At 34.6% G+C, this 27,456-nt stretch overlaps 1 protein-coding gene across 2 annotated transcripts in view; it reads right to left on the reverse strand.

Moving 5' to 3' along the window:
- Window positions 1-27,456, reverse strand: part of LOC142342736 (uncharacterized) — a 467,082-nt gene that overhangs the window by 21,019 nt on the left and 418,607 nt on the right. For both annotated transcript variants that reach the window (XM_075394258.1, XM_075394257.1), the window contains exons 14-23: window positions 23,268-23,304; window positions 22,953-23,073; window positions 18,585-18,777; window positions 18,434-18,470; window positions 18,286-18,373; window positions 17,770-17,953; window positions 17,172-17,296; window positions 9,615-9,735; window positions 9,083-9,280; window positions 2,823-3,139 (exon numbers count right to left, since the gene is read on the reverse strand). In XM_075394258.1, the coding sequence (XP_075250373.1) occupies window positions 2,823-3,139; window positions 9,083-9,280; window positions 9,615-9,735; window positions 17,172-17,296; window positions 17,770-17,953; window positions 18,286-18,373; window positions 18,434-18,470; window positions 18,585-18,777; window positions 22,953-23,073; window positions 23,268-23,304 (1,421 nt within the window). The remainder of the gene's footprint in view (window positions 1-2,822; window positions 3,140-9,082; window positions 9,281-9,614; window positions 9,736-17,171; window positions 17,297-17,769; window positions 17,954-18,285; window positions 18,374-18,433; window positions 18,471-18,584; window positions 18,778-22,952; window positions 23,074-23,267; window positions 23,305-27,456) is intronic.

Genomic DNA, 27,456 nt, shown 5'->3' on the forward strand with positions numbered 1-27,456 from the left:
AAGAGGCGTGAGGTGAGCGCAGCGGAAGATGCACCGCAGCGGAGGAGGGGAGAGAACGCCCTTCACAACATAAGTAAAAGTATCCAAAACAGTTTCTATGAATCGCATACTTGAGCTATTGAGCTGAACACCTCTAAGAGAACTTAATGACTACTGGGCGCTAACTCTTTATCCCGTTTCTGAGGACGAAAAGTCAAATAGGTCAGACGAAAAATCTGTCAAGTGAAAAATAGCATAAAAAGAGAAACAGGATTATTAAATTAGCTACAAACTGCGTTTGAGAGCTATTAAATATGATTTCCTAAAATGTGCTAGCTAAGTCAATTATGATAAAACATTTCTACTAAAAATCAACGCTAATAGTGATATTAGATGATGAAATCACGCCACATAACAGCAGCTAAGTGCAGCATCAACAAACAGAGTTAAGGAAAGAAAGAGATATAAAAGTGTGTGAGATATCAAAGAGTGTGAGATAGATAAAACGAGAACGAGAAGGGAGGAAATCCCAACAGAGAGAGAGAGAGAGAGAGAGAGAGAGAGAAAGAGAGAGACAGAGACAGACAGACAGACAGACAGACAGACAGACAGACAGACAGACAGACAGACAGACAGACAGACAGACAGACACACACACACACACACACACACACACAGAGAGAGAGAGAGAGAGAGAGCTAGAAATATTCTCCATAATGGGATTCTACTCTGCTTCTAAGTTTTCTAGCCCTGTTAATAATTGATTCAAACAGAAAACCAATAAATGCAAAATTTGCAAGAAAAAAATCCAGATTTCGCAGTGAAAATATGTTCAAAACTCTTTTTGTCTCTGTAGTTCTGTTATGTAACCCATCAGCAAGATTCGTTGGCCAATAATGATCATTAAACTTAGAATAGGACAAGTGTATTCAAAAATTTTAAAAACAATTGCAAGATATTACTAAAATTCAAGATATTAATATCTTCAAAATCATTTCATTGTCTCAGAAGACTATCCAGTATCCCTTTTTTAGGCTTTAAATAGTTTCACTGACTCATAAAGAAACATCAATTTGGAAAATGATGAATTACAAAAAATTTGACAAAAGAAACTCAAACTTTTATCAGAGATTGCTAAAATTGGAGTCATTAAAATATTGATAACCATTCCATTAAATCTAGAAACAATGCAGTAGCTTATTACCAAACCTTGAAGGAGGTCCCTGGTGTCAGAAAAAAAAATCAAAAAGATTAAAAAACTTGAAAAAATGCATATTTTTTTAAAAACGCTTAAACTCATGATTTTTGATTACATGTACTGGGACTGGAAAAATTTGAATAATGACAAAAAATGTCAAATTAAAAAAAAGCAGGTTTTGTCAAAAAAATACCAAAATTTCTGATGCTAAAATCTTGAAGAACAATGAATTACATCTAGAAACTATACAGTAACCTTTTGTCAAACCGTAGAAGAGATTCCTTGGCTCTTGAGGCTAGAGAAATCTAAAAACCGACAAAAATACTCAAAAAACTTGAAAAAGCAATTTATATCAAAAGATTTCTAAAAAGTTGAAAACTATTCCATGGCAAACTTTCAGTAACTTATTATCAAACCTCTAAGGAGGATTTTTGGCGCCTAGGTCTGCAAACACTTGAAAAATCAAACATAGCCGGCGGATTGCCGGAAAATAGCCGCGATAGCCGCTTGTGGCCTACCATGAATTGAAACAACTAATGAAATAAGATTGACAATTCGACCACCAGCTTTTTAATAGACCACTAGACTTTTTGGGTTAGATTCGGAGTCATTCTCATTACACATTTGCTCAAAACGAAAAAACCTATTGGAGCTTTTTCAAAATTAATATTCGATATTAAAACTCAAGACTCTATTATTACTCAGGGATTAGGACATATAAGTTTGGCACTACTTAGATGCACACTATTGACCTTTAATTAGTAAATGTTCAAAAAATTGAAGTTATATAAGTGAGTTCATACGTCAATTTCTTAGTGAGGTAAGTCACGCAATTGACCTAAAAGCAGAAATGACGTCGCGAACACAAATTTCAACTGCAAAGCAGTAGAAATCACTGAAGTCATTGAAAAAGTCAATTCCAAGAAGTCAGGGTAAGACGAAACAAAAATCTGTTAGACGAAGTAAAAAAAATTAGGAGCGCAATAATAGCCGCCTGGAATTGCTGACGCAGCTATTAAAAACAAATGTCAAAGAAAATTGAACATTTTGTCAAAATAATGCTAAAATTCGTGATGTTAAAATGTTGAAATCATTCCATTACCACTAGAAACTATGCAGTAACCTATTACCAAACCCTAGAGGAATTTCTTTGACATCTGGGGCTGATAAAACTCAAGACATAATTTTCAAAAAGCTTGAAAAAATTTGTAAAAATTAGTATAAAATTGCGTGTTTATGTTTGGAGTAGCACAACAGATAGCTCTTAAAAGCGAGCGGTGGTTCGTCAGGGGGTTGCACCGGGGTTTGATGTTTGGCAACAGTGGGGTGGGGGCAACAGCGCGGTGTGGGGAGGGGGTGGGGGTCAACAGTGGGGGGGGGGGGCTTCAACCTAAGAACCGCCCTTCACACCATAAGTATAAGTCTCCAAAACAGTTTGAGCTGAGACAGAGCTGAAAGGCTCTAAGAGCACTTAATGCCCGCTGGGCGCTACCTGTTTATCCCGTTTTCGAGGATGAAAAGTTAAATTGGTCAGACAAAAAATTGGTCAAGCGAAAAATCGCATAAAAAAGACCGACAGGACTAATCTAATTGCTACAAACTTCGTTTGAGAGCAATTAAAAAGATATTAATAGGCAAATCTCACCTGGTCTAGAGAAGCAAGCGGAGGTACATTCTCTTTTCTGGTTGCCACCTTCTCATTCTTGTCCTTTTGACCCATGAAGAGCTTTTTGTAAGACTCGCATGTTTTGTCACTACTCTTCAATTTCTTCTCTAGGTTCTGAATAGTTGATTTAAGCTCTGATATCTCTTCAACTTGGCTCTCTACTTCGGCTAATTTTAGCTCCAACTCTGCTATCTGTTCCTCAGCTTGGCGCTTTTCATCGGCACCGAAAGACGCAACATCGTCCAATTTGAGTTGCATATGTTGTGCCTCTGCGCAAAGACGCTTCACCTCTTGGTCTAAAAACGAACTTATAATTCTGATGATTTCTTCATTCAATTTATAGCAATCTGAAGAGTTACTTTGTAGGAATACCAGGGAAAGCTTTTCAGTTTCACTTTTTGTTCATAAGCTGTCATAATATAACTACCAATAATGCAATTATACTGTAATCACTCATCAAAGTTATAAACGTAAATTAGAGCATATTAATTAGACAGTATTTCCTACCCTTTTTCAAACAATTATGAATAGCAAAGAATTATCAATCACACATAACTAAACATACCCAGCAGATAGCCGGAAAATAGCCGCCGTTGTTTCCCATAAGCAAGATTGGGATTAAAAGAAAAAACTTGTGAAAAAATGATTTTGTACAAACAATTCTTAAGTGCGAACTATTTTGATGTCAACTTGGAGCTTAACATTCTCCTGTTTCGTAATGAGAACACACAGGGGCTAGTATCAATACCAAACATATCCGCCAGATTGCCGGAAAATAGCCGCCGTTGCTTCCCATAACTCTATTGGGTTTGAAAGAAAAGAAAAAATCAACAAAAATTGATTTTTGTAAAAAAACAATTTTAAGTGTTTTATTTTGATGTCATTTTGTAATTGAACATACTCCTGTCTCTCACTGAGAGGCCACAGGGTCTAGTATCAACCCCAATAAGCATTATAGATAGTAACTAAAACTTATGAGAACAAACTTCAAAAAATCGGGCATCTAAAAATGGGCTTTATGGGTTTCTCCCGTTTCTATTTCTGAATTTCATTTTTTTATACTGACTCTCTTCATTTTGAATTGCTTTGCCGAGCAGCCGCTGTTTAAAAGGACTTTGAGCAGAATGACAGTGACATTCAAAATGAAAATGCAATCTGACGAGTTTTTCATTAAAGTGCTTTCAAAAAATGATATCAGAGAAATTAAGACTAGCGATTTCACGCTCTCGACAACTAGGAGGCTCTGTAATGTACGATTATGCATCAAATTCCGACCTTTCAAATTAAAGCTGTTTGCAAAGATATTGTTTCAGTGTACTTGAAATTTTGCTTGCAACAAGGAAATCCTGTAAAAATTGCCATTGATGTTACAAAGAGCATAATATCGTCAAGCATTGTACAATAATACACATCAGCTTAAATTTAATATTTTCTAAAATTCACTAAATTGGAAATCGCAGTAGTTTTCACTCTGCTTAAAAGAGTTATTTTATTCACAAAAATGTGAAATGCAGCTCAATAATTACTTCATTAAAAAATAGCATAAAAATGATATCAGGTTTGTGGAGTGAAAACAGTACAACAAAATAGAGCGTCAGACGACGAAACAAGAAACATAGCAGGAAAAGTTCTGAATTACAATAACAAATGTTTATTCACAAAACCACAAAAAATACCTCCAAATGAATACGAAAGTAATAAAACTAAACATACCCGGCAGATTGCCGGACAATAGCCGCCGTTGATTCCCATAACTCTATTGGGATTGAAAGAAAAGAAAAAATCAACAAAAATTGATTTTTGTATAAAAACATTTTTAAGTGTTTTATTTTGATGTCATTTTGTAATTGAACATACTCCTGTTTCTCAGTGAGAGGCCACAGGGTCTAGTATCAATCCCAATAAGCATTATAGATAGTAACTAAAACTTATGAGAACAAAGTTCAAAAAACCGGGCATCCAAAAAGGGGCTTTATGGGTTTCTCCCGTTTCTATTTCTGACTTTCATTTTTTATACTGACTCTTTTCATTTTGAATTGCTTTGCCGAGCGGTTGCTGTTTAAAAGGACTTTGAGCAGAATGACAGTAGAGTGAAACTAGCCTAGAGAAATTACGCAAAAGATCTCACGCAAAATGTCGAAAAAGCGGCAAAATGGGTAAAGCGAAAAGTTCGACGAAGTAAAAAAAATAGGAGCGCTATAATAGCCAGCTGAGAAGTTGAGGGCGGCTATTAATAAGCATTAGAGATTGTTACTAAGAACAATGTTCGAGTAACGTGCATCTAAAATTGGGCTTTATGGGGTTATCCCGTTTCTATTTCTGCTTTCATTTTTTGATACTTAACACTGTTCATTTAGAATTGCTTGGCTGAGCAACTGCTGTTTAAAAGCACATTTAGCAAATAAGAGAAGAGTGAAACTAGCCAAGAGAAGTCAAAAACATTTCACGCAAAATGTTGAACAAGCTAAGAAGTAAGGTAAAGCGAAAAATTTTATTCGATGAAGTAAAAAAAATTAGCCGGAAGAATTCTGGAAACGACTCGAAGTGGACATCCAATTAAAAGCCATCCAACTACTCAACAGACAAAACGTGCCTCCACTAATTTATGATAATCTTGAAACAAAACCATAAAACAAAAAACTAAAAACAATAAAACCGAATCTGTTAAAACCTGATAAAAAATCTGATCAAATTTTGTTATAAATTGACATACCGAAATAACTAATTCTGACAAAATAACTTCATCAAAACAACTAGTACTTACTAGAACGACTTATGTTATTTTTTTAAACACTTGAGGCAAAATTATGAATAAAAGCTCACTTGCACTAAAAAACACAACTTGCACTAAAAAACTGGAAAAAGTTCGTAAATTTTTTAATATTACAAAAGCATATAAATGCAAAGAAAAATTCCTTTCAGCCAATAGGGCAGCCAGATGCTCGCAAAACAATAGACAAGTCATAATAGGCAAAGAACTTGTCCAAAAATGAAAAAACTGCAAAAAATTAGTTCTAATTTTTGCCATTTTTTGTCATAATTCTCAACAAAAAAAAAGATTCATATCCGCAAAACTGTAGCCAATTATTGTCCAAAATTTGCTCAAGTAGAAGGGGTCTTCTCAATACCTATTTGAGCCAGTGAAACAAAATAAAACAATCTTAAAAAGAAGCAAAACTTAGCCCGAAAATCAGCAAATACATGAAAAACCTCCGAATTAGCATATAATTCATATGAATTTCCAGACACCTTCAAACCACTACCAAACTCAGCCTAAAATTAAAACAAAATCATTAACAAACTTCTCAGCCAAAAAAACACAGCCGGCAGATTGCCGGAATAGCTGCGAAAGAATAGAACTGCGTGCCATAAAATAGAGATAGAAACAGATACAGATCTAAATTGAAAAAAAAATCGACGCCGCACAAAAAACTAGGCTAAAAACATTAAGCGATAAATTAATAAAGCTTGTTAAAATTCATTCCACAGATGCCTCTTATTAGGTACCTTTACTGCACATATGAGTGCCTTTGACCTTAAACAAATTCAAATTAAACTTAAGTTTTAAAGTGCAAAAGTCATTTTTATTGAGTGAGGTAAGTCACGTATGATCAAAATCTAATCACGTAAATAACCTAAAAACTTTCGATAAAGCGAGTAAGAAATGACGTCCCGCGCGCAAATGCCGTTAGTGAGAGGAAGAATTCATTCAGAAAATTTGACTTTTTCAGCTTTGCTAAGTGAACAAATGTAAAACGAAAGAGCGTCAGACGACGAAACCAAAAACATAGCCGGAAGAATTCCAGAAGCGACTCGAAGCGTCAAAACTTCGTTAACAAAACCGTAATTGCAGCGGAAGCCACTACCTTTTGTATTAAACCATTTACTCACTACCTCTCCAGGTCGGCTCTAAAAATTGGTGAAACTTAAACCACTGTCAACAAGAGAAACAAAACGCAGCAAAATATTATATTATTGAAAACGTTTGGTAACGTTAAAAAATCCAAAATAAATAAGGTTGTCAAAAATCTGAAAAAGCTGGCAAGGTTATCAATAGCCCTCAAATAATTCATGATTCTAATATGAAGATCGCGAAAGCAAACGGAAGATAATAATCTTGAAACTAAGTTAAATCTTTTCAAAAAAGAAAGCTCAAATTTAAGAAAGAGAAAACACCTATAATTACACTTCTAATCACTGCGATTAAGACAAAAAACAACACACACACATGCTGTTCCTTTTTGTACATAAGCTAGACAACATGATTTCATACTAAACCAAAAATAAAATTGATCATAGAAAAGACATAAGCAGCAGAATCTTCAAAGGCAAAAAATCGTTGAAATTAATACCAAGGCCGGAAGAAAGCTGCAGTAAGTGGTCATAAGTGGAAATTTTGGAAGAAGCTTGAAATCAAACTCTCCGTACTGCCTTTTGTTGAATGAAATCATTTGCACACCAAAGAAATGACGAAAATCTAAGAAAAAGCTGAAAGCGTTCATTTTTTACAACTGAAAAAATCAATATACCGAAAATAAATTTAGGTGCCAGGAGGAAACTAGAACGATACTAAATAGAATGTGAAGAATATGGGCACAATGTAAGGAACACAGTAACAAAGACTTGATTTTTGAAAGTTAAAAATCAATTTAAAAATTCAAGAAAAACGAAAACATTTCATTGTTCAGCATTCAAGACAGAGAAAAGATAACTAGTCATCCGATACAAAGATCTATGCTCCTAAAAATAGGAAAAAGCAGAATTCATAAATAAACATTGAAATATTTCGCAAAAAAAATGGTCAAAGAACTTTAAGTTAAGACTGCATTTATGAAAAAGTTTTATACTGTTTTCTCAAAACTTAACGACAAAAAATGATTGAATTTTTATTGAAACCAAAATTAAACTCCCTCATGTTGCACAGAAAGAACTATTTCTAGCAATTACAACCAAAATACAAACGAAAAACTGACGAAAATCGGAAAAACTACCAAAATCGGATTAGCGTATGTACAATTTTATGGAACAAAATTACAAGAGGCGTTGACTATAGGAATTATCGAAGAAAAATTGCAATATTAACTGATTTTTGACAAAAAGACGGTTAAAAGATCCAAAAAAGAAGAAAAGAAAAAAAGCCAAAAATTAACTAAAGAATCAAGAATTATGTGTCAATTTTCAACTTGAAACGCATTTTCAGGCTCTCCAAAACACTGTGGCATCAATTTCCGAGGTTTACATTTCAATATAGCATCGAAAAAAATTCATTTCTACAAGGAACCAAGTTAAAAGCAAAAAAACTGGGCCACTTAGACGAAAAAACGGCTAAAAACGGTTATCTAAATGTGCAATTCAGTCAAAAACTACTTTTCAAAGTCAAAAATTCATTCACTAAACGCAGCGCATGATCAAAAAACTTCTCTCGCTTAGCGAAAATCTGTTCACCCAGACAGCTTTTCTCACTTTCGCTTTTAGGTCAAAATGCCGCGTGAACAAATCTACTTCCTGTAAAAAAACCGGGAGAAAACCAATACTCCTATTCGAGTCGTAAAAACTAAGAGCACCGCAATATAGCTACGCTCAGCTTCGCAGCTATAATAAAAAAATGCTTTAAAATGCCGCACGTGAACAAAAAATTTTGCTCGCTTACTAATTTTTTTTTCACACCTCAATTTTTCGCTCTCTAGAAAACAGCGATATGAACAAAAAACCACTCTTTTCGCTCCACTCTTGATTTTGCTCAGCAACAAAATCACTCCAAATTTTTCACGTGTTTCATTTACCGCTTCAAAAAACACTCCAATAAAATTGATTAAATAAAGGACTTCTCCAATACTCCTCTTCGAGTCGTAAAAAAATTAGGAGCGCTATAATAGCCGGCTGAGAAGCTGAGGCGGCTGTCATCAATACATCATTGATGCCCAATTCATTAGGGAACATCTATGCACTATTATGGATCTTCGCCCGAAACAGACCTTCAATGGTTAAGAGAAGTGACAAAACAAAAGGAATCAAAGAAAAACAGTCGAAATTCAACACACAAAACTAGAAAAACTGAGAACTGATTTATTTATCTTAAACGTTTGTTAATTCAAATAATCGTCCATTATTAATTCAAATAAGCAAAATGATTTTCTGAGTATACTTAAGGCGGTCAATGCGACAGCGGCTATTAATGAATAAAATTATTTGACTCGAATTTGAAACTTTGTCATGTCAAGTTTATGATAGATACGTACCTAATCGTCTGTTCTCTTCCAATGATTCCCTCAACTCGTGTCGTGTCAAAGCGCAGCTCTCCTTGAGCTGTTGATTTTCGAGTACAACAGAGTCCTTCTGCGCATTGAGCATTCGAAGTTCTCCAGTGACTTGCAGCATGTGGTCAGTCAAGTTGCGATTCTCGATCTCCAGACTCTCCTGCAGGATTTGCTTCTCCTCTAAACATGAAACAAACAATGGTACTATTGCATATATGACAAACCGAGGTAACTAGTAAAGACAATCCCGTTTTGACGAAAAAACCTTTGCTATACGTATTTCCACACTAATGGCGAGAGTGAACGTTTTATACTCTTACAATTTCTCTTATCCAAACTTGATCAGCTATAGATTCCCAGATGTTACTTCAAATTCCCCAACCACAGTTCAATTTAATTTTCCAATGGGGAAACCAGTATTATTCTGGCAAATGAGATGTGTTCATAAAGTCACTGTCTGGTGCTTTGCACCTTATTGGCGAATAGCATATGAGAAAATTATAGAACAGATTACCTGTAACTTCATCAATTTTGCGTCTCAACTGTTCAAGTTCTCCTTCGTGAACTTTTTCCTCCTCTAGAAGCAGCGCTTCAGCTTTCGTTACTTGCTCCTCTGCTGCTGTCTTGTTCACGTTCTGAAACAATCAATTTCAAAATGCAATCTGACGAGTTTTTCATTAAAGTGCTTTCAAAAAATGATATCAGAGAAATTAAGACATGCGATTTCACGCTCTCGACAACTAGGAGGGCTCTGTAATGTAGGATTATGCATCAAATTCCGACTTACGCCAATTAAAGCTGTTTGCAAAGATATTGTTTCAGTGAACTTGAAATTTTGCTTGCAACAAGGAAATCCTGTAAAAATTGCCATTGATGTTACAAAGAGCATAATATCGTCAACCATTGTACAATAATACACATCAGCTTAAATTTAATATTTTCTAAAATTCACTAAATTGGAAATCGCAGTAGTTTTCACTCTGCTTAAAAGAGTTATTTTATTCACAAAAATGTGAAATGCAGCTCTATAATTAATTCATTAAAAAATAGCATAAAAATGATATTTTCAGGTTTGTGGAGTGAAAACAGTACAACAAAATAGAGCGTCAGACGACGAAACAAGAAACATAGCAGGAAAAGTTCTGAATTACAATAACAAATGTTTATTGACAAAACCACAAAAAATACCTCCCAATGAATACGAAACTAATAAAACTAAACATATCCGGCAGATTGCCGGACAATAGCCGCCGTTGATTCCTATAACTCTATTGGGATTGAAAGAGAAGAAAATCTCAACAAAAATGGATTTTGTATAAAAACATTTTAAGTGCGATTTATTTTGATGTCATTTTGTAATTGAACATACTCCTGTCTCTCAGTGAGAGGCCACAGGGTCTAGTATCAACCCCAATAAGCATTATAGATAGTAACTAAAACTTATAAGAACAAAGAACAAGTACCTGGCATCTAAAAATGGGCTTTATGGGTTTATCCCGTTTCTAATTCTGACTTTGAAATGCTTTGCTGAGCAGCTGCTGTTTAAGAAGACTTTGAGCAGAATGACAGAAGAGTGAAACTAGCCTAGAGAAGTCGAAAAGATTTCACGCAAAATGTCGAAAAAGCGGCAAAATGGGCAAAGCGAAAAAAAAGTTCGACGAAGTAAAAAAACATAGCAGGACAAGTCCTGACGTACAATTCAAAGAATTTTCATTGACTACACAGAAAACCAGACCTAGAACGGACTATGAAAGGATTGGGAAAACCATTTAGAAAAAAATCCGATCCAAAAAATCGAAAAAACAGTAAAAATCAAAGTGAAATTGCCGCATGTGAACAAAAACCACTAGCGAGAAAGCGAATTTTTGTTCAAACACCGTTTTCTCACTCTACTTTAAATTTCGGGCAAAAAAATTTCACACCGCAAAACCATTCGCTTTTTCGCTCCACTTTGTTTCGGCGTGACCAGAATCACTTCCCTAATTTGACTTCGAAAATTGTGTGAACAGTTCTTAAAAAAAACATAGCCGGAAGAATTCCGGAAACGACTCGAAGGAGAAAATTGCCCATACTTTTGACTGCACAACTAGAACAACTATTGTGAACCCTGAACCTCCACAAACGCCAAAAAAATGTAGGGAAGAATAGAAACGGCTTTCAAAAACAAATTAAAAAATTAGAAAAACTTCATGAGTTTTTTTTAATAGTACAAGGAAACATAAAGCCGAGTAAAATTCCCTTCCAATTAGGGCAATGGAAAGCTCGCAAAAGAATGGGCAAGTCATAATCGGCTAAGAAACTTGTCTACGACTAAGAAAAAAGAAAAATTGCAAAACAAATAAATATGGTTTAAAATTTCTCAATTTTTCTGTCAAATTTCTGAAGAAAAGAATGATTTACACCAATAAAACTTTTGTCAATTGGTAGCTGATTATTTCTTAAGTAAAAAGCTTCTATTCAAATCCCACTTAAAGCATTAATACAAAAAAAACAAGCAAAAAATCACTAAATTTCGTCTAAAAAATCAGCAAAACTGATCAAAACCCTCCAAATTAGCATTAAACTCAGAATTAACTACTTGAAACCTTCAATTCCTATCAAAACAAGCCTAAAACTAATACAATCAAACCTCATAACCATCAAAAGTTGCAAAAAACTGCTTTTAAAAGCCGCACGTGAACAAAAAAAATTTCGCTCTCTTTGAGAAAATTTTTTCACACATCAATTTCTCGCTCTCTTAAAAACAGCGGTATGAACAAAAACCACTCTCTTTTCGCTCCGCTCTTAACTTTTGTTTAGCCCCAAAATCACTCCAATTTTTTTTCACGCGTTTCATTTCCGCTTCAAAAATCACTCGAATAAAATTGATTAAAAAAGGACTTCTCCAATACACCTCTTCGAGTCGTAAAAAAAAGACAGCGCCCCAATACAATTCAAATTCTTTAAATTGTCAAAAAATAGGACCGCTATAATAGCCGGCTGAGATGAGGGGGCTATTAAAAAACTATTTTCGGCTCGATTATCCTGTAGCCTCCTACTTTAGCCGTGGGGGTGGGTAGTAAAGGTCAAAAGCGCATAGGGGCTTCAAACGTTATTACATGCTATATAGCAATAAATGCCCACGGGTGGTCTGCGCCCTCGTTTGTTAGTCCACACACAAACTTTATCCATGGATTAAATAGCGTGACACACTGAGTCTCACACTTCTCATTAAATTTGTTTTAAATAACATCTCAGCTAATTACTTCTGGGCACCATGCGTAACAAAGAAGGCATCTGTTCTGCACCCCAGGCTTTTTTCTTATGATCAGCGCTAACAAACTTTAAGTCGTTATATACCACGTTACTATGTAACATAGCCGGCAGATTGCCGGAATAGCTGCGAAAGAATAGACCTGCGTGCCATATAATAGAGATAGAAACAGATACAGAAAAAATCGACGCCGCTCAAAAAACTAGGCTAAAAAACATTCAGCGATAAATTAAAAGCTTGTTAAAATTCATTCCACAGAAGCCTCTTATTAGGGACCTTTATTGCACATATGAGATCCTTTGACCTTAAACAAATTCAATTTAAACTTAAGTTTTAAATTGCAAAAGCCAGAGTGAGGTAAGTCACGTATGATCAAAATCTAATCACGCAAATAACCTAAAAACTTTCGCTAAAGCGAGTGAGAAATGACGTTACGCGCGCAAATTCCGTTAGTGCGAGGAAGAAGTCATTCAGAAAATTTGACTTTTTCAGCTTTGCTGTGTGAACAAAGGTAAAACGAAAAAAGCGTCAGACGACGAAACAAAAAAAACATAGCCGGAAGAATTCCGGAAGCGACTCGAAGCGTAAAAACTTGACAAAAACCCTTATTGCAGCTGAAACAATTACCTTTTTTAATAAACCATAAACTAATTACCCTCAAATAATTCATGATTCTAATCTCAAAAAGATCGCTAAAGCAAACGGCAGATAATAATAACTTAGAAACTAAATTAATTTTTTCAAAAAATAATGCTCAAAGTTAAGAATCAGAAAACTACTACAGTTAGATTTCTCATCACTTCAATTAAGACAAAAACAACATATACTTTTTTCTTCTTGTATATATGCTAGACAACATGATTTCAAACTAATTCAAAAATTAAAATAATCATAGAATATCAACCGAGTAATATTCAAAGGCAAAAAATGTTTAAGAACAATACCAAGGTCGGAAAAAATACAATAAAAAGTAATAGGTAGCAATTCTGGAAAGGGCTTTCTAGTAAACTCTTAGTACTGCCTTATGTTGAATGAAATCAATTGCAACCCAAAGAAATGACGAAAATCTAAGAAAAAGCCGAAATCATTCAATTTGTTAATAACTGAAAAAAAAATCAATAAAACCAGTATAAATGTAGGTGCCAGGACAGAGCTAGAATGATACAAGCTAGAATGTGAACAATATGGACACAATGTAAGGAACACCGGAACAAAGACTAATTCTTGAGTTTTGAAAGTTCAAATCAAAGTTTAAAAGTTTTGAAAGTTTAAAAATCAAATAAAAAACAAGAAAAACCAACACCATTTCATTTTTCAGCATTCGACACATAGAAAACACAACGATACATTCCAGACAAAAATCTATCCTCCTGAACAGATCAAAAAAAAAGAAAAAGCAGAAATCAAACATATGAAACATTGAAACATTTTGCAAAAAAGGTAAAAAAATTTTTAGTACTGCATTTATAAAAAAAATTTAACTAATTTTCAAACATTTAACGCTAAAAATTATTGACGTTTTTTATTGAAACGAAATTAAAGCCCCTCATGGTGCACAAAAAGAATATTTCTGGTAATTAAAACCAAAATACAGACAAAAAAACTGAGAAAAATAGGAAAAAAACTACCAAAATCCGATTAGCATATGTACAATTTTATAAAACAAAATTACATCGAGGTAAAAAGAGGCATCGAGTATATGAATTGTCAATGGGAAGTTGTCATAGTGACTGAATTTTGACAAAAAGACGGCTAAAAGATCCAAAAATGAAGAAAATAATAGGAAAAAAGCCAAAAATTAATTAAAAAATCAAGAAATTTATGCCAATTTTGAACTTGAAACGCGTTTTCAGGCTCTGCAAAATACTGTGCTATTATTTTCCAAGGTTTACATTTCAATATAGCATCGAATAAAAATCATTTCTACAAAAACCAAATTAACATAGCTGGCAGATTGCCAGAAAATAGCCGCAATAGATTCGTAGATCGGCCGTCTAAAAAAACAGTAAAAAAGACAGACCAAAAAAATTCGTCTTTTCATTGAAGGCTGATCTGTTATATTTTGATTAAAAATCTGTATAAGTTTTTGCTGCATCTATTAGCTGCTCTCTAATAACCTTCATTTAGAGTGACACACACCCATTTGACCTTATCTCTTTAAATTAAAGTAAATAAAAGTCAATTTCAAAGTGAGGAAGTCATTTTTGAGAGTAAGGTAAGTCAAGTGTGACCAAAAATTTAATCACGCGCATGAACAAAAAAAACTCACTCCACTAAGAGCGAAAAATGACGTCACATGCAATTCAGTTGAAATTGCATGAACGAATGAACAAAAAGTGGCTGTGACGTCATATGGTCGTAACAAAAATCATGACGACGAAATAAAGAAAAAAAACCAAGAGAAGGCCAATAATAGCCCCAGCTATCGCTGTGCGGCTATTAACAAGCAAAAAAAATGGGCCACTTAGACGAAAAAACGGCTAAAAACGGTTAACTATATGTGCCATTCAGTAAAAAAACTACTTTTCAAAGTCAAAAAGTCATTCACTAAACGCAGCGGATGATCATAAAACTTCTCTCACTCAGAAAAAATTAGTTCACCCGGCAATTTTTCTCACTTTCGCTTTTAGGTCAAAACAGCGTCTGAAAGAATAGTACTTCCGGTAAAAAAAAAACCTTAAGAAAACCAATACTCCTCTTCGAGTCGTAAAAACCAAGAGCACCGCAATATAGCTGCGCTCAGCTTAGCTTCGCAGCTATAAAAAAGATTCTATTCTAGTTTTCCTCTGTCGAAAGAGAACCATTCTCCAGTGAGTAACATCCAGTTAAACTTTCATTAGCTTTGTTTGCCAGTTCCGACTCAAGAGAGTATAGAAAACATCGCAGACTTGGATGAACATCTTCCATGCCAAAAATACGCTCTTGTAAATTTACGGATTAGGGTATTAAAGTTATGTATTTAATCCATAAAGAGACTGTTGTTTGGCTTTGTAGCTGTTTCTACAGGGCGCTGTTTCGCAAATAGTTGAGAAAATTTTTTCTTGTTAGCAGTTCAGGCAATGGCAACCGAAACGTCAGGTCCAGCCGCTTGAATTGTGGAAATTGGTGTCTACAAACAAACTTCCAGAAAATGTTTAAGTCCCAGTTGATATTACGAATCGTATGCAGAAAAAATTCGAATTTATACATAGCCAGACGAATTTATACATAGCCATACCTATACGAATAGGTCTGGCTATGTACGAATTTATACATAGCCAGACCTATACGAATTTATACATAGCCAGACCTATACGAATTTATAGATAGCCAGACCTTTCATTTAAACAGAATATACGAATTTATACATAGCCAGACCTTTCAATTAAACATAGCCAGCAGATTGCTGGAAAATAGCCGCGGTAGACGCTAGTGGCCTTCCATGGAATTGAAACAAATAAAGAAATATGATAGACAGATTGACGACCAGACACCAACAGATTGAGTCCTCTAATAGACCAGCAGACTTTTTGGGCTAGATTCAGACTGTCATTTTTATGAGACACATACGCTTGATAAGGAAAGAAAGCCCTAATAGCGCTCTTTCAAAATTAACATTCCAAATCAAAATCTCAAGACTCTAATACTCAAGAATTAGGGCATATACGTTTGGCACTACTTAGACGCACACTATTGGTTTTTAACTAGTAAATGTTAATAAACATTAAAGTTCATTAAGAAGAGCTGCTCAGCCATTTAATGCCCTCGGGGCGCTACCTGTTGATCTTGCTTTTCGACAAGTGAAATGGGTCAGACAAAATTGGTCAAGCAAAAAAAACGCATTGAAAAGCCTCTAGACTAATCTAATAGCTACAAACTTTGTTTGAGCAATTACTAAATGCTTCATTATTCGTTCGAATGCACAAACTTGATTCCGGAAGCTTTCAGTAACGAAACTGACAGCTTTCACGCAACACTTTAAATTGATGGAGGTTTCCATAAAAAATGTCAATAATTTTCACTTGAAGCAAAAAGTCAATAAATTTCGGAGAAATTGGTTTCACGGTTCCAACTGATCTGTTAAGTAATTTTCAAAGTGTAGTGGTTTCACACTTTATAAGAGGATTCGTTGGTTTTGCGTTAAAACTATTTCAATAAGTACTCTACATGTTAGTATTTAAAAAATTATATAAGCTTTTGTTTCAACGTAACAGGTAGAAAAAGCCGAAAAAATCCACCATTGATTCCCATAGCCAAGATTGTCATTGAGAGAACAAAAAAAGATGAAAAACTTGATTGTTTTACAGACACATTTTTTGGAAGTGCGAACTATTTTGAGTTAGACAGAGTCGTATTTCTTAATATGAGGATACAGTGTCTAGTATCAATACAAGAAACATTAGAGATGGTAACGAATTCTTATAAGAACGAAGTTCAAGTAGCGGGAATATAAAACTAGGCTTTCTGGGTTTATCCTGTTTCTATTTTTTTCGCTTTTCGATACCGACTGTTGATTCTAGATAGTTTTGCTGAGCAACTGCTGTTTAAACGCGTTTTGAGCAGAATGAGAGAACAGTAAAACTGGCTCACAGAAGCCACAAAAATTTACGCAAAATGTGGAACACGCTGTAAAGGAAAACAAATTTTTGTACGACGAAGTAAAAAAAACATGGACAAGTCCTGACCAATTCCAAAATTTTTACGCAAAATGTTGAACACGCTGTTAACTAAGGTAAAGGAAAACAAATTTTTGTACGACGATGTAAAAAAAACATGGACAAGTCCTGACAAATTGTATGGACAAAGGAAAGAAAGCGTATACTAGAATGGCCTACTTACAATTACAGATATTTCATAGTCCTTAGCATCAATGTCGGCATGGGCCTGTTGCAGCTGTTCTCTCAACTGAGCCACCTGAGCGTAAACTTTCTCCACAGCCTCCTCTTCTTTCTTCCAGCACTCTTCTGAAAAGAAAGAATCTTGAAAGTAGTTTCGATTTGAATTCATTTTTTAAAACTGAAAATGTTTCATGTCCCGGGTCCGTTTCTGGTGGCCAATTCTTTTGAACATAACCGACTAACGCCCGGCGAAAAGCTCTCAAACGACTGCCGAGCGGTTGGCTTCGGTAGTAGCCAGCGGAGGCTAAAAGCATTAGGAGGCGGGGGTCAAGCGATGGGGTAGAGTTGGGAGGGCTAGATGAGAGGGGGGTTTCCTCGATAAGACAAGTTGTTAGTACGAAAACTTTTAGAGCTTTTAAATTTTGTTTGAGAGCAATTAATTATCGTTTGTAGGTGGTGGGAGGCACATTTATTTTTTACAATGAAAAAATACGAAAATGAAATGCAAACATAGGTCTCCGGCACTAAAAAGAACACTTTCCGCTGAAAACAAAATGAGCTCAAAGAAAACGTGAGTTAGAAAATTGCACTTTACAAACCTTTGACGGTTTTGATTTCAGCCTCCATTGCCTTAATTTTGTTGACAAGGTTCATGTTCTCTTGAGTCATTCTAGAAGATTCTCGCTCTGTCTCTTCAGTTTGCTTCTTGATGACCTTTAGAAGACTGTCTATCTCCGTTCTTGAATCTGAATTTGCTGTTTTCAACTCTCGAACCTCTTTTTGCTGAAAACAGAACAATGACAAACATGAGAAAATCAGAATTATTCACTCGAAAGGAAACGATGAAAATTCTTCAAAATCTGAAAAATAAACAAATGAGAACAGAATAAATTTTCCATTATATTTATAATGCATTGATCAAAATTTTTATCTGCAGAAATAATAGGGATTTTCCTATATTCATAGTGCATTTTAAAATGCTTGTAGCCATTTCATCACTTTCCCAAAACGAAACTAAGGCAATTCGATAGCGTCAAAACATTTGAATCTCAATAGACTTAATTAAAAAAAATAGACTTAAGAATAGAATTAATTTACTTTTAAAGAGGACTTACTAAATTAGCCAATCGCCCACTGAGTTGAGCATTGAGTGTGTCTTTTTCTTCTAGTAGACTATCAAATCCATTTTTCTCCTCTTCCATCCTGAAAACAACCTCAGTCCAAATGGGATCCGAGCGCGATAAAGTTAATTAAAAACAGTACCTCCGATTAAATAATTTTAGTTGCTCGTCGAACTCTCCTGAAACAAACAAATCCAATCAACTATACATCATCCTAATTTTTGAATGATTTCAGCAGATTTAAGTAACGAAAAAGTAAGCGCCACAGTTTTTTTCGCACACCAATAACTTGCCTTTCTGCTGTTCAATCAATTGATTCAGCTCATCAGCTATTTGCTTCTGTTCCGTAATGTCTTTCTCTTTATCTGCTAACATCAAAGCGGCCTCGTCAATGTTCTGACAGTAAGTCTGCTCCTTCGTTAGCATGTGGTTGATTTTGGATGTTAGCGCAGCTATCTCGGATGATTTTGACTCGGAGTTCTCTAACTGTAACAGAAATCATTTTAAACAAAAAATCTTATACAATCTTGTACCGGTGAAAAACAGCATTATTATTACTGGTATATTGACACCATAACTGCAATAGATTTTGTAGAGTTGTGCATAAAACTCATCATTGATTATCTGCGCTCTTTCCCCCGGTAGAATGTGTCATCTTAAATTGCAGTTCAAATTGATATATAATAACTGTAAGGGAGTTTCCACCACTGTCATTAGGCCACACAAATTATCATAATTGGAAAAACACGCACTACTTAGATGTAATCACCATTAATAGATAAAATAGCTTCATTTCGCTAAGACTGCAACAAACTCAATCTCAATGAAGCATATACAAAATTGAAAAGGAAACAAACCGACTAACGTCGGATGAATTGCACTCTCGAACGACAGACGGGGGCAATTTAAATTAGAGGGGCGTAGCTTGTGCAAAAAAGCGTCCTCACTGGGGTTCGTGCCCGGACCTCGAGGTTCGCAGCCTGACATCCTAACCACTCAGCATATATGCTTCGATTTCTTTTCGCTCACAATCGCTTTAAGCAACGAACCGTATTTCAGAAAGAGAGCAATTTAAATCACTCTAAAATAAAAAAATTTAGTGTGAAAAGGTCACTCAAAAATTCCCAGAATATTGTACAAAAGCGCCGGGCGAAAAGTCAAATTGCTCAACCTAAAATTTTGCATAAAAAGACACAAGGTCCCAAAAATTGCTTCAAACCTCGTTCAAGAGCAATTAATGAATTGGGAACCACTTTCCAGTTTCTTTTTAGTAATAAACTGCGACTAACTAGTTTAAACTGTTCTAAATTTTGATTGAGGGTAATTTACGCAGAAGTAATGTCAAGCAGAAAAATTCACTTAAATTGTGGATAAATTGTGAAACAAATTATCCTTAAAAAAAACATTCGAGACTAAATTAATTGCAATACACTTTAAACAAGGGAAATTAGACACAGCAGCTGCTTAAGTCCTGAGAAACAATTTAGAGAGAATTTTTATTGATACAACCCAAAAACAAGACTTCACAATCCCTAAAAATGGTCTTGGAATACAATTAAAAAAGATCTTTAAATGAAAAAGCAGTGAAGACAGAAGTCAAACTGCCGCATTGCTTTCTTTTAGTAAATTTAGTCTGCAAAAAATTTACACCAACACTACTCACTTTTTCTGTATATATGATTTTAAAGTAAACAGAGGTCACAGAATAACAAAAAATGACGATTTTTACTTCTCCCAAAAACATCTTTTTTTTTCAAAAAAAAAGTACTGTTGTAACTTTTTTTTTTACAGCAATAAAGAATCCCAGTTGATGTTAAAAAAGACATCAAAATAGAATTGAAATGAGAGCCAAGATATATCAGAAAATTCAGTCTCTAATCAAAACGGATGTAAGTTTGAAACGCGGTAGCAATAGGGATTCAAAGGAAACGCGGAGCTACAATTTATAAAACGTTGCCACAAAATCAATCGTCCTCGTTCCCTCGATGTTCTGAAGAACCCTTTAAAAATCCAAAATTCATAATGGGGAAAACAACTCTTTCATTTTTCAGAGAAAGGTTTCAAGCACAAAGGATCGAATCAAAGCAAAATCGCCAACAGATTGCCTGATCAAGGGCATGAAAAAGAGCGATGAGATATTTTAAAACAAAAATAACATAACCGACTAACGTCGGGCGAATTGCTCTCAAACGACCGGCGAGCGGTTGGCTTGGTCAGTAGCTAGCCACGGGGGGGGGGGTGGAGCCAATAGTGGGGGTGGGGGGTCAACAAAGGGGGGGGGGTGTCAATCTCTAAGAACCGCCCCTCACACCATAAGTATAAGTACAAGTCTCCAAGACAGTTTGAGCTGAAACCGACCTGAAAGGCTCTAAGAGCACATAATGCCCGCTGGGCGCTACCTGTTTATCCCGTTTTTGAGGACGAAAAGTCAAAAGCGTCAGACGAAAAATTGGTCAAGCGAAAAATCGCATTAAAAAAAGACCGACAGGACTAATATAATTGCTACAAACTTCGTTTGAGAGCAATTAAAAATAGTAAACAGGGAAAGGAGAGCAAAAAACAACAATTTTTTTTTCCTGTGACAAGACATCCATAAATTTTGTTCGATCAAAATTATACCCGAAAATAGCAACCATTGATTCCCACAATCCGATTGAAATTAAAAGAACAGAAAAAATTTATTGTTTTAGAAAAAAAATTGAAGTGCGCGCTCTTATTTGACTGGATTTCTTAGTCAGATAAACTCCTGTCTCTAAATAAGAGGATACAGGATTAGTCCTAAAACAAATGGAAAGAAGGCCTGGTAACTAAGACTATAAAGAACAGAGTTCAAATACAAGGCATCTATTACGTCTTTCAGTACGTTTCTATCTTGAATTTATCGATGATGACTGTTCTTTTTAAATTTATCTGCTGTTTAAAAAAAATTGTACAGAACATTAAAAATTAAACTAGCAATGAACAGGAAAAAAACTAATCACGCAACGCGAAATGTCCAACAAGCTGTGAATTAAGGCAAAGCGAAATACATTTTTGTTTCGAAACGTAAAACAAAATAGGAACGCGAAAGACGCTTGTGATGACAACGGCTATCAAATCTAGAATTCATAAGCAATAATGATGTTTGTTGTTAGTTCCACCCTATTGACCTTCAAATGAATAGGTAATCAAATAAAAAATTAGTTAGAGCTTTTAGAAATCATTTGTTTAGTGATTGAAGTCATGTATGATTAAACAATCCGTCAGGCGAATTGCTCTCAAGCAACCGGCTGGCTCTGGTAGTCAGCTGGTGCCTATGGGTGCTAGCATTACGGCCCACATTAGGGGGAAGCAGATTGGTGGTGTTTGGAGGGTAATCGCTAGGCGAAGGGTGGACGATGGCCTGGGAGGGGGATCAAAGAGGGGTCGAAATTTTAAAATTAAGAACCACCCTTCGCACAATGAATTTGTGTTTCAAAACAGTGTCGGTAGGTCGCACACTAATGGACTAGCAAGGTTCTAAGAAAGCTGCTCAGCCACTTAATGCCCTACGGGCTTCAGCTGTTTATCCCGTTGAGCACAAAAGTTAATAGCGTGAGATAAAAAATGGCCAAGAGCAGAATTGCATTAAGAGACCACAGGACTAACTTAATTGCTACAAACTTCGTTTGAGAGCAATTAATCACGCTGTTGACCTATTAAAATTGATTGAAAAGTGAAAAATTACGTCACGAACTCAAATTTAGTTAAAAGCAGTCAAAAATTGGATATTTAGAACCCAGTAAAGCTCAAAGCGAACTTCTCAGCGTCATAATGCCCTCAATCTTTACCTGCTTATCCCCTGCGTCAAGATAAAAGTTCACAAAAATTGTAGGTCAGACAAATTAACAGCGAGACAAAACAAAGCCGGCAAATAGCCGCCGTTTACCCGCTCACACAATTCTGCTTCTAAACTGAAGGCTATTAAGCATAATACTAATGCCAGCTAGCAATCTCTTGAATGAAGATTGATAACCTAATGCACTATAGTCGGGCTTTATCCGTTTATCTCGTTCTTTTGATTTTGCACTTTTGACATTGACCGTATTCACTACATTACGTAATTCACTACATGGAAAAATTAAAAATGCATTCAGTTGAAACAGTGAGTGAGGTAAGTCAGAAGTCAAGCGTGAAAATTGTGACTTATCTAAAACGAAAAACGTGATCAAAAAATGAAGTGAATTAAAGAAAAGGAGAGCGCCTAAATTATAGCCGCTGAGAGGATGACGGCGGCTATTAACAATCAGTCTAAGGAAAAATTGTAGCATCACGCTGATTATTGCATAAAGGACAGCGGATCAAACACAATTGTAGTTAACTTTCGTTTTTAAGCAATTAAAAAGCTCAATTTTGCACGTGATTATTTGACGAACCAGCTATTTCGCTGCACTGCTTACTTTTTCAATTCGGAGACGCTGAACAACTTCTCGAAAAGTACCAGCGCCTGACTAATTTTTAGTCAGTATGTATCGAGGAGCTAAACGGCTCCAATAAATATAGCTACCTGACATGATTGAAACTTTCTAAACTCACTTTCTAAAAATTCACGACAATAGCACTGATGTTCAATCATACTCCATGCGGTTAAACTTTCTTTGAACCGTGCAGAACACATTTACTTAGTAAATAGTATCACCAACCAAATTATCTATATTGCATTGTTTATCAGCTAGCTGGGTCCTCAGTCCAATATTTACTTCTTCTAACTCCTGCTTAACAGTTTGAAACTTGTTGTCGGCAATTTGTAGAGCTTCTTTTAACCTGAAACACGATTTCCGTGTAATGAAAGAAGCGACACGATCTCTTTTGAAGGCCGAGAGAATTTCCCATAAAAATCGGATTCACACCAAGGGTGTGTTATGCAAATCTGATTTGGCTTCCTCAAATTCGAAGTATAGTGGTGACATCTTAATCCAGCTGCTCAAAATAATTGTCAATTATATTTGCACACTTACTTCACGCTGTACTCTACGGCTGCTCCCTTCAACTGATCTAAATAAAAACAAACAATCAAGTTTCATTTTATATTAACACTTAAGTTACATTTTCTGAGACTAATTTATATTTTTTTTCAAAAAGACAGTAATTAAAAATATTTGGAGCAGAGTTTGAAGAATTTAAATGCATAAATATTAACCACTAGCTTTTAAAAAATACTTGAAACACTAGCTTTAAAAAATACTCGAAAAACTGGATAAACATAGCCGGCAGATTGCCGGAATAGCTGCGAAAGAATAGACCTGCGTGCCATATAATAGAGATAGAAACAGATACAGATCTAATTTGAAAAAAAAAATCGACGCCGCTCAAAAAACTAGGCTAAAAACATTAAGCGATAAATTAATAAAGCTTGTTAAAATTCATTCCACAGAAGCCTCTTATTAGGGACCTTTATTGCACATATGAGTTCCTTTGACCTTAAACAAATTCAAATTAAACTTAAGTTTTAAAGTGCAAAAGTCATTTTATTGAGTGAGGTAAGTCACGTATGATCAAAATCTAATCACGCAAATACCCTAAATCGCTAAAGCGAGTGAGAAATGACGTCACGCGCAAATGCCGTTAGTGAGAGGAAGAAGTCATTCAGAAAATTTGACTTTTTCAGCTTTGCTGTGTGAACAAATATAAAACGAAAAAAGAGCGTCAGACGACGAAACAAAAAACATAGCCGGAAGAATTCCGGAAGCAACTCGAAGCGTCAGATTTTCACTAACAAAATTGTAATTGCAACGGAAGCCACTACCTTTTGTACTAAACCATTAACTCACTACCTCCCCAGATCTGCTCAACAAGAGAAACAAAATGCAGCAAAATTTTATATTATTGAAAACGTTTGGTAACGTTGAAAAATCCAAAATAATTAAGGTGGTCAAAAACCTGATAGTCCGAAAAAGCTGACAAGATTATCAATAGCCCTCAAATAATTCATGAGTCTAATCTGAAAAAGATCGCGAAAGCAAACGGCAGATAAACCTTAGAAATTAAGTTAAATCTTTTCAAAAAAGAAAGCTTAAATTTAAGAATCAGAAAACACCTATAATTACACTTCTAATCAATGCCATTAAGACCAAAATCAATACATACCTGTTCCTTCTTCTACATAAGCTAGACATGATTTCATACTAAACGAAATTAAAAATTGATCATAGAAAACATAAGCAGCAGAATATTCAAAGGCAAAAAATCGTTTTAATTAATACCAAGGCCAGAAGAACGCTGTAGTAATTAGTCATAAGTAGAAATTTTGGAAAAAGCTTGCTATCAAACTCTCAGTACTGCCTTATGTTGAATGAAATCAATTGAAACCAAATAAATGACAAAAATCTAAGAAAAAGCAGAAATCATTCATTTTTTACAGCTGAAAAAATCAATATACCGAAAATAAATGTAGGTGCCAGGACAGAACTAGAATGAAGCTAACTAGAATGTAAATATGGGCACAATGTAAGGAACACCGAAACAAAAAGACATTCTTGATTTTTGAAAGTTGAAAATCAATTAAAAAAATTCAATTAAAGAAAACGAATACATTTCATTGTTCAGCATTGAAGACATAGAAAAGATAACTAGTCATCCGACACAAAGATCTATCCCTCTGAAGAGTACAAAAAATAGGAAAAAGCAGAATTCATAAATAAACATTGAAATATTTCGCAAAAAAAATGGTCAAAGAACTTTAAGTTAAGACTGCATTTATGAAAAAGTGTTTTACTGTTTTCTCAAAACTTAACGACAAAAAATGATTGAATTTTTATTGAAACGAAATTAAAGTCCCTCATGTTGCACAAAAAAAACTATTTCTAGCAATTACAACCAAAATGCAAACGAAAAACTGTCGAAAATCGGAAAAAAAAAATACCAAAATCGGATTAGCATATGTACAATTTTATGAATCAAAATTACATCGAGGTAGAAAGAGGCGTTGGGTATAGGAATTATCAAAGAGAAGTTGCCATATTAATTGATTTTTTAAACAAAAAGGCGGTTAAAAGATCCAAAAATGAAGAAATTAATATAGAAAAAGCCAAAAATTAACTAAAAAATCAAGAATTAAGTGCCAATTTTCAACTTGAAACGCATTTTCAGGCTCTGCAAAACACTGTGGTATCAATTTCCGAGGTTGACATTTCAGTATAGTATCGAATAAAATTTATTTCTACAAGAAACCAAATTAAAAGCAAAAAAACTGGGCCACTTAGACGAAAAAACGGCTAAAAACGGTTATCTATAAGGGCAATTCAGTCAAAAACTACTTTTCAAAATCAAAAAGTCATTCACTAAACGCAGCACATGATCAAACAACGTCTCTCGCTTAGCGAAAATCTGTTCACCAAGACAGGTTTTCTCACTTTCGGTTTTAGGTCAAAATGCCGCGTGAACAAATCTACTTCCTGTAAAAAAAACATAGACGGAAGAATTCCGGAAGCGACTCGAAGCACCAAAACTTCACAAAAAACTGAAGCCATTACCTTTTGTATTAAACGATTAACTCATTACCTCCCCGGGTCTGATCTAAAAATCGGTGAAATTTAAACCACTGTCACCAATAGAAAGAAAATGCAGCAAAATTTTATTATTGAAAACGTTTGGTAACGTTAAAAAAGTCTGAAATTTTTAGAATGGTTAAAAAACTGATAGCCTGACAAAGCTGACAGGGCCATCAATTTCCCTCAGATAATTATTGATTCTATGCTCAAAAAGATCGCGAAAGCAAACGGCAGATAAAAACTTTTCAAAAAAGACAGGAAAGTCAAAATTATTCAAAAAAGAGTGCTGAAACTTAAGAATCAGAGAACCACTACAATTAGATTTCTAATCACTGCAATTAAGACAAAAAAATAAATGATTTTTCCTTGTTGTATATATGCTAGACAACATGATTTCATACTAATTCAAAAAATAAATTACTCAGAAAAACAAAAGCAACAGAATAATATTCAAAGGCAAAAAAAATCGTCTAAAAACAATACCAAGCCCGGAAGAAAATTGCAATGAATAGTAATAAGTAGAAATGTTGGATAAGACTTTCTAGCAAACTCCCAGTACTGCCTTAATTTGAATTAAATCAATTGCAAACCGAAGAAACCAAAATCTAAGAAAAAGCTGAATTCATTCAATTTTTTGACCACTGAAAAAATCAATAAAACGAATATAAAAGTAGATGCCAGGACCAAACTAGAATGATACAAACAAGAATGTGAAGAATATGGACACAATGTTAGGAACAACGTAACAAAAAGACCAATTCTTGATTTTTGAAAGTTAAAAATCAAAGTTAAAAAAATCAAGAAAAACGAGTACATTTCATTGATCAGCATTCGAGACATAGAAAAGACAACGAGTCATTCGAGACAAAAATCCAACTTGTTGAAGAGAATAAAACAAGAAAAAGCAGAATTCAGACAAGCGAAACAATGAAACAATTTGCAAAGAAACGGTCAAAAAATTTTTAAGACTGCATTTATGAAAATTTATCTATTCTTTCAAAAACTTAACACCAAAAAATGATTGAATTTTTAGTGAAACGAAATTAAAGTCCCTCGTGTTCCCCAAAATACTATTTCTAGTAACTAAAAGCAAAATACAAACAAAAAACGGAAAAAAATTGACAAAAAACTACGAAAATCGGATTAGTATATGTACTATTTTATGAAACAAAATTACATCGAGGTAGAAAGAGGCATTGAGTATATGAATTATCAAAGGGAAGTTGCCATATTATCTGATTTTTGACAAAAAACAGCTAAACGATCCAAAAATGAAGAAATTAATAGAAAAAACAGCCAAAAATTAACTAAAAAATCAAGAAATATGTGCCAATTTCGCATTTGAAACGCAATTTCAGGCTATGCAAAATACTGTGCTATCAATTTCCGGGGTTTAAATTTCAACATAGCATCGATTAAAAATTATTTCTACAAAAAACCAAATTACAAGCAAAAAAACTAGGCCACTTGGACGAAAAAACGGCTAAAAACGGTTATCTATATGTGCCATTCAGTCAAAAACTACTTTTCAATGTCAAAAAGTCATTCACTAAACGCAGCGCATGATCGAAAAACTTCTCTCGCTCAGAAAAAATTAGTTCACACTGCAATTTTACTCGCTTTCGCTTTTAGGTCAAAACATGGTCTGAACGAATAG

This window comes from Convolutriloba macropyga, chromosome 7 (genome assembly GCF_964194025.1).
Source record: "Convolutriloba macropyga chromosome 7, txConMacr16.3, whole genome shotgun sequence".
NCBI classification, from domain to species: Eukaryota; Metazoa; Xenacoelomorpha; order Acoela; family Convolutidae; genus Convolutriloba; species Convolutriloba macropyga.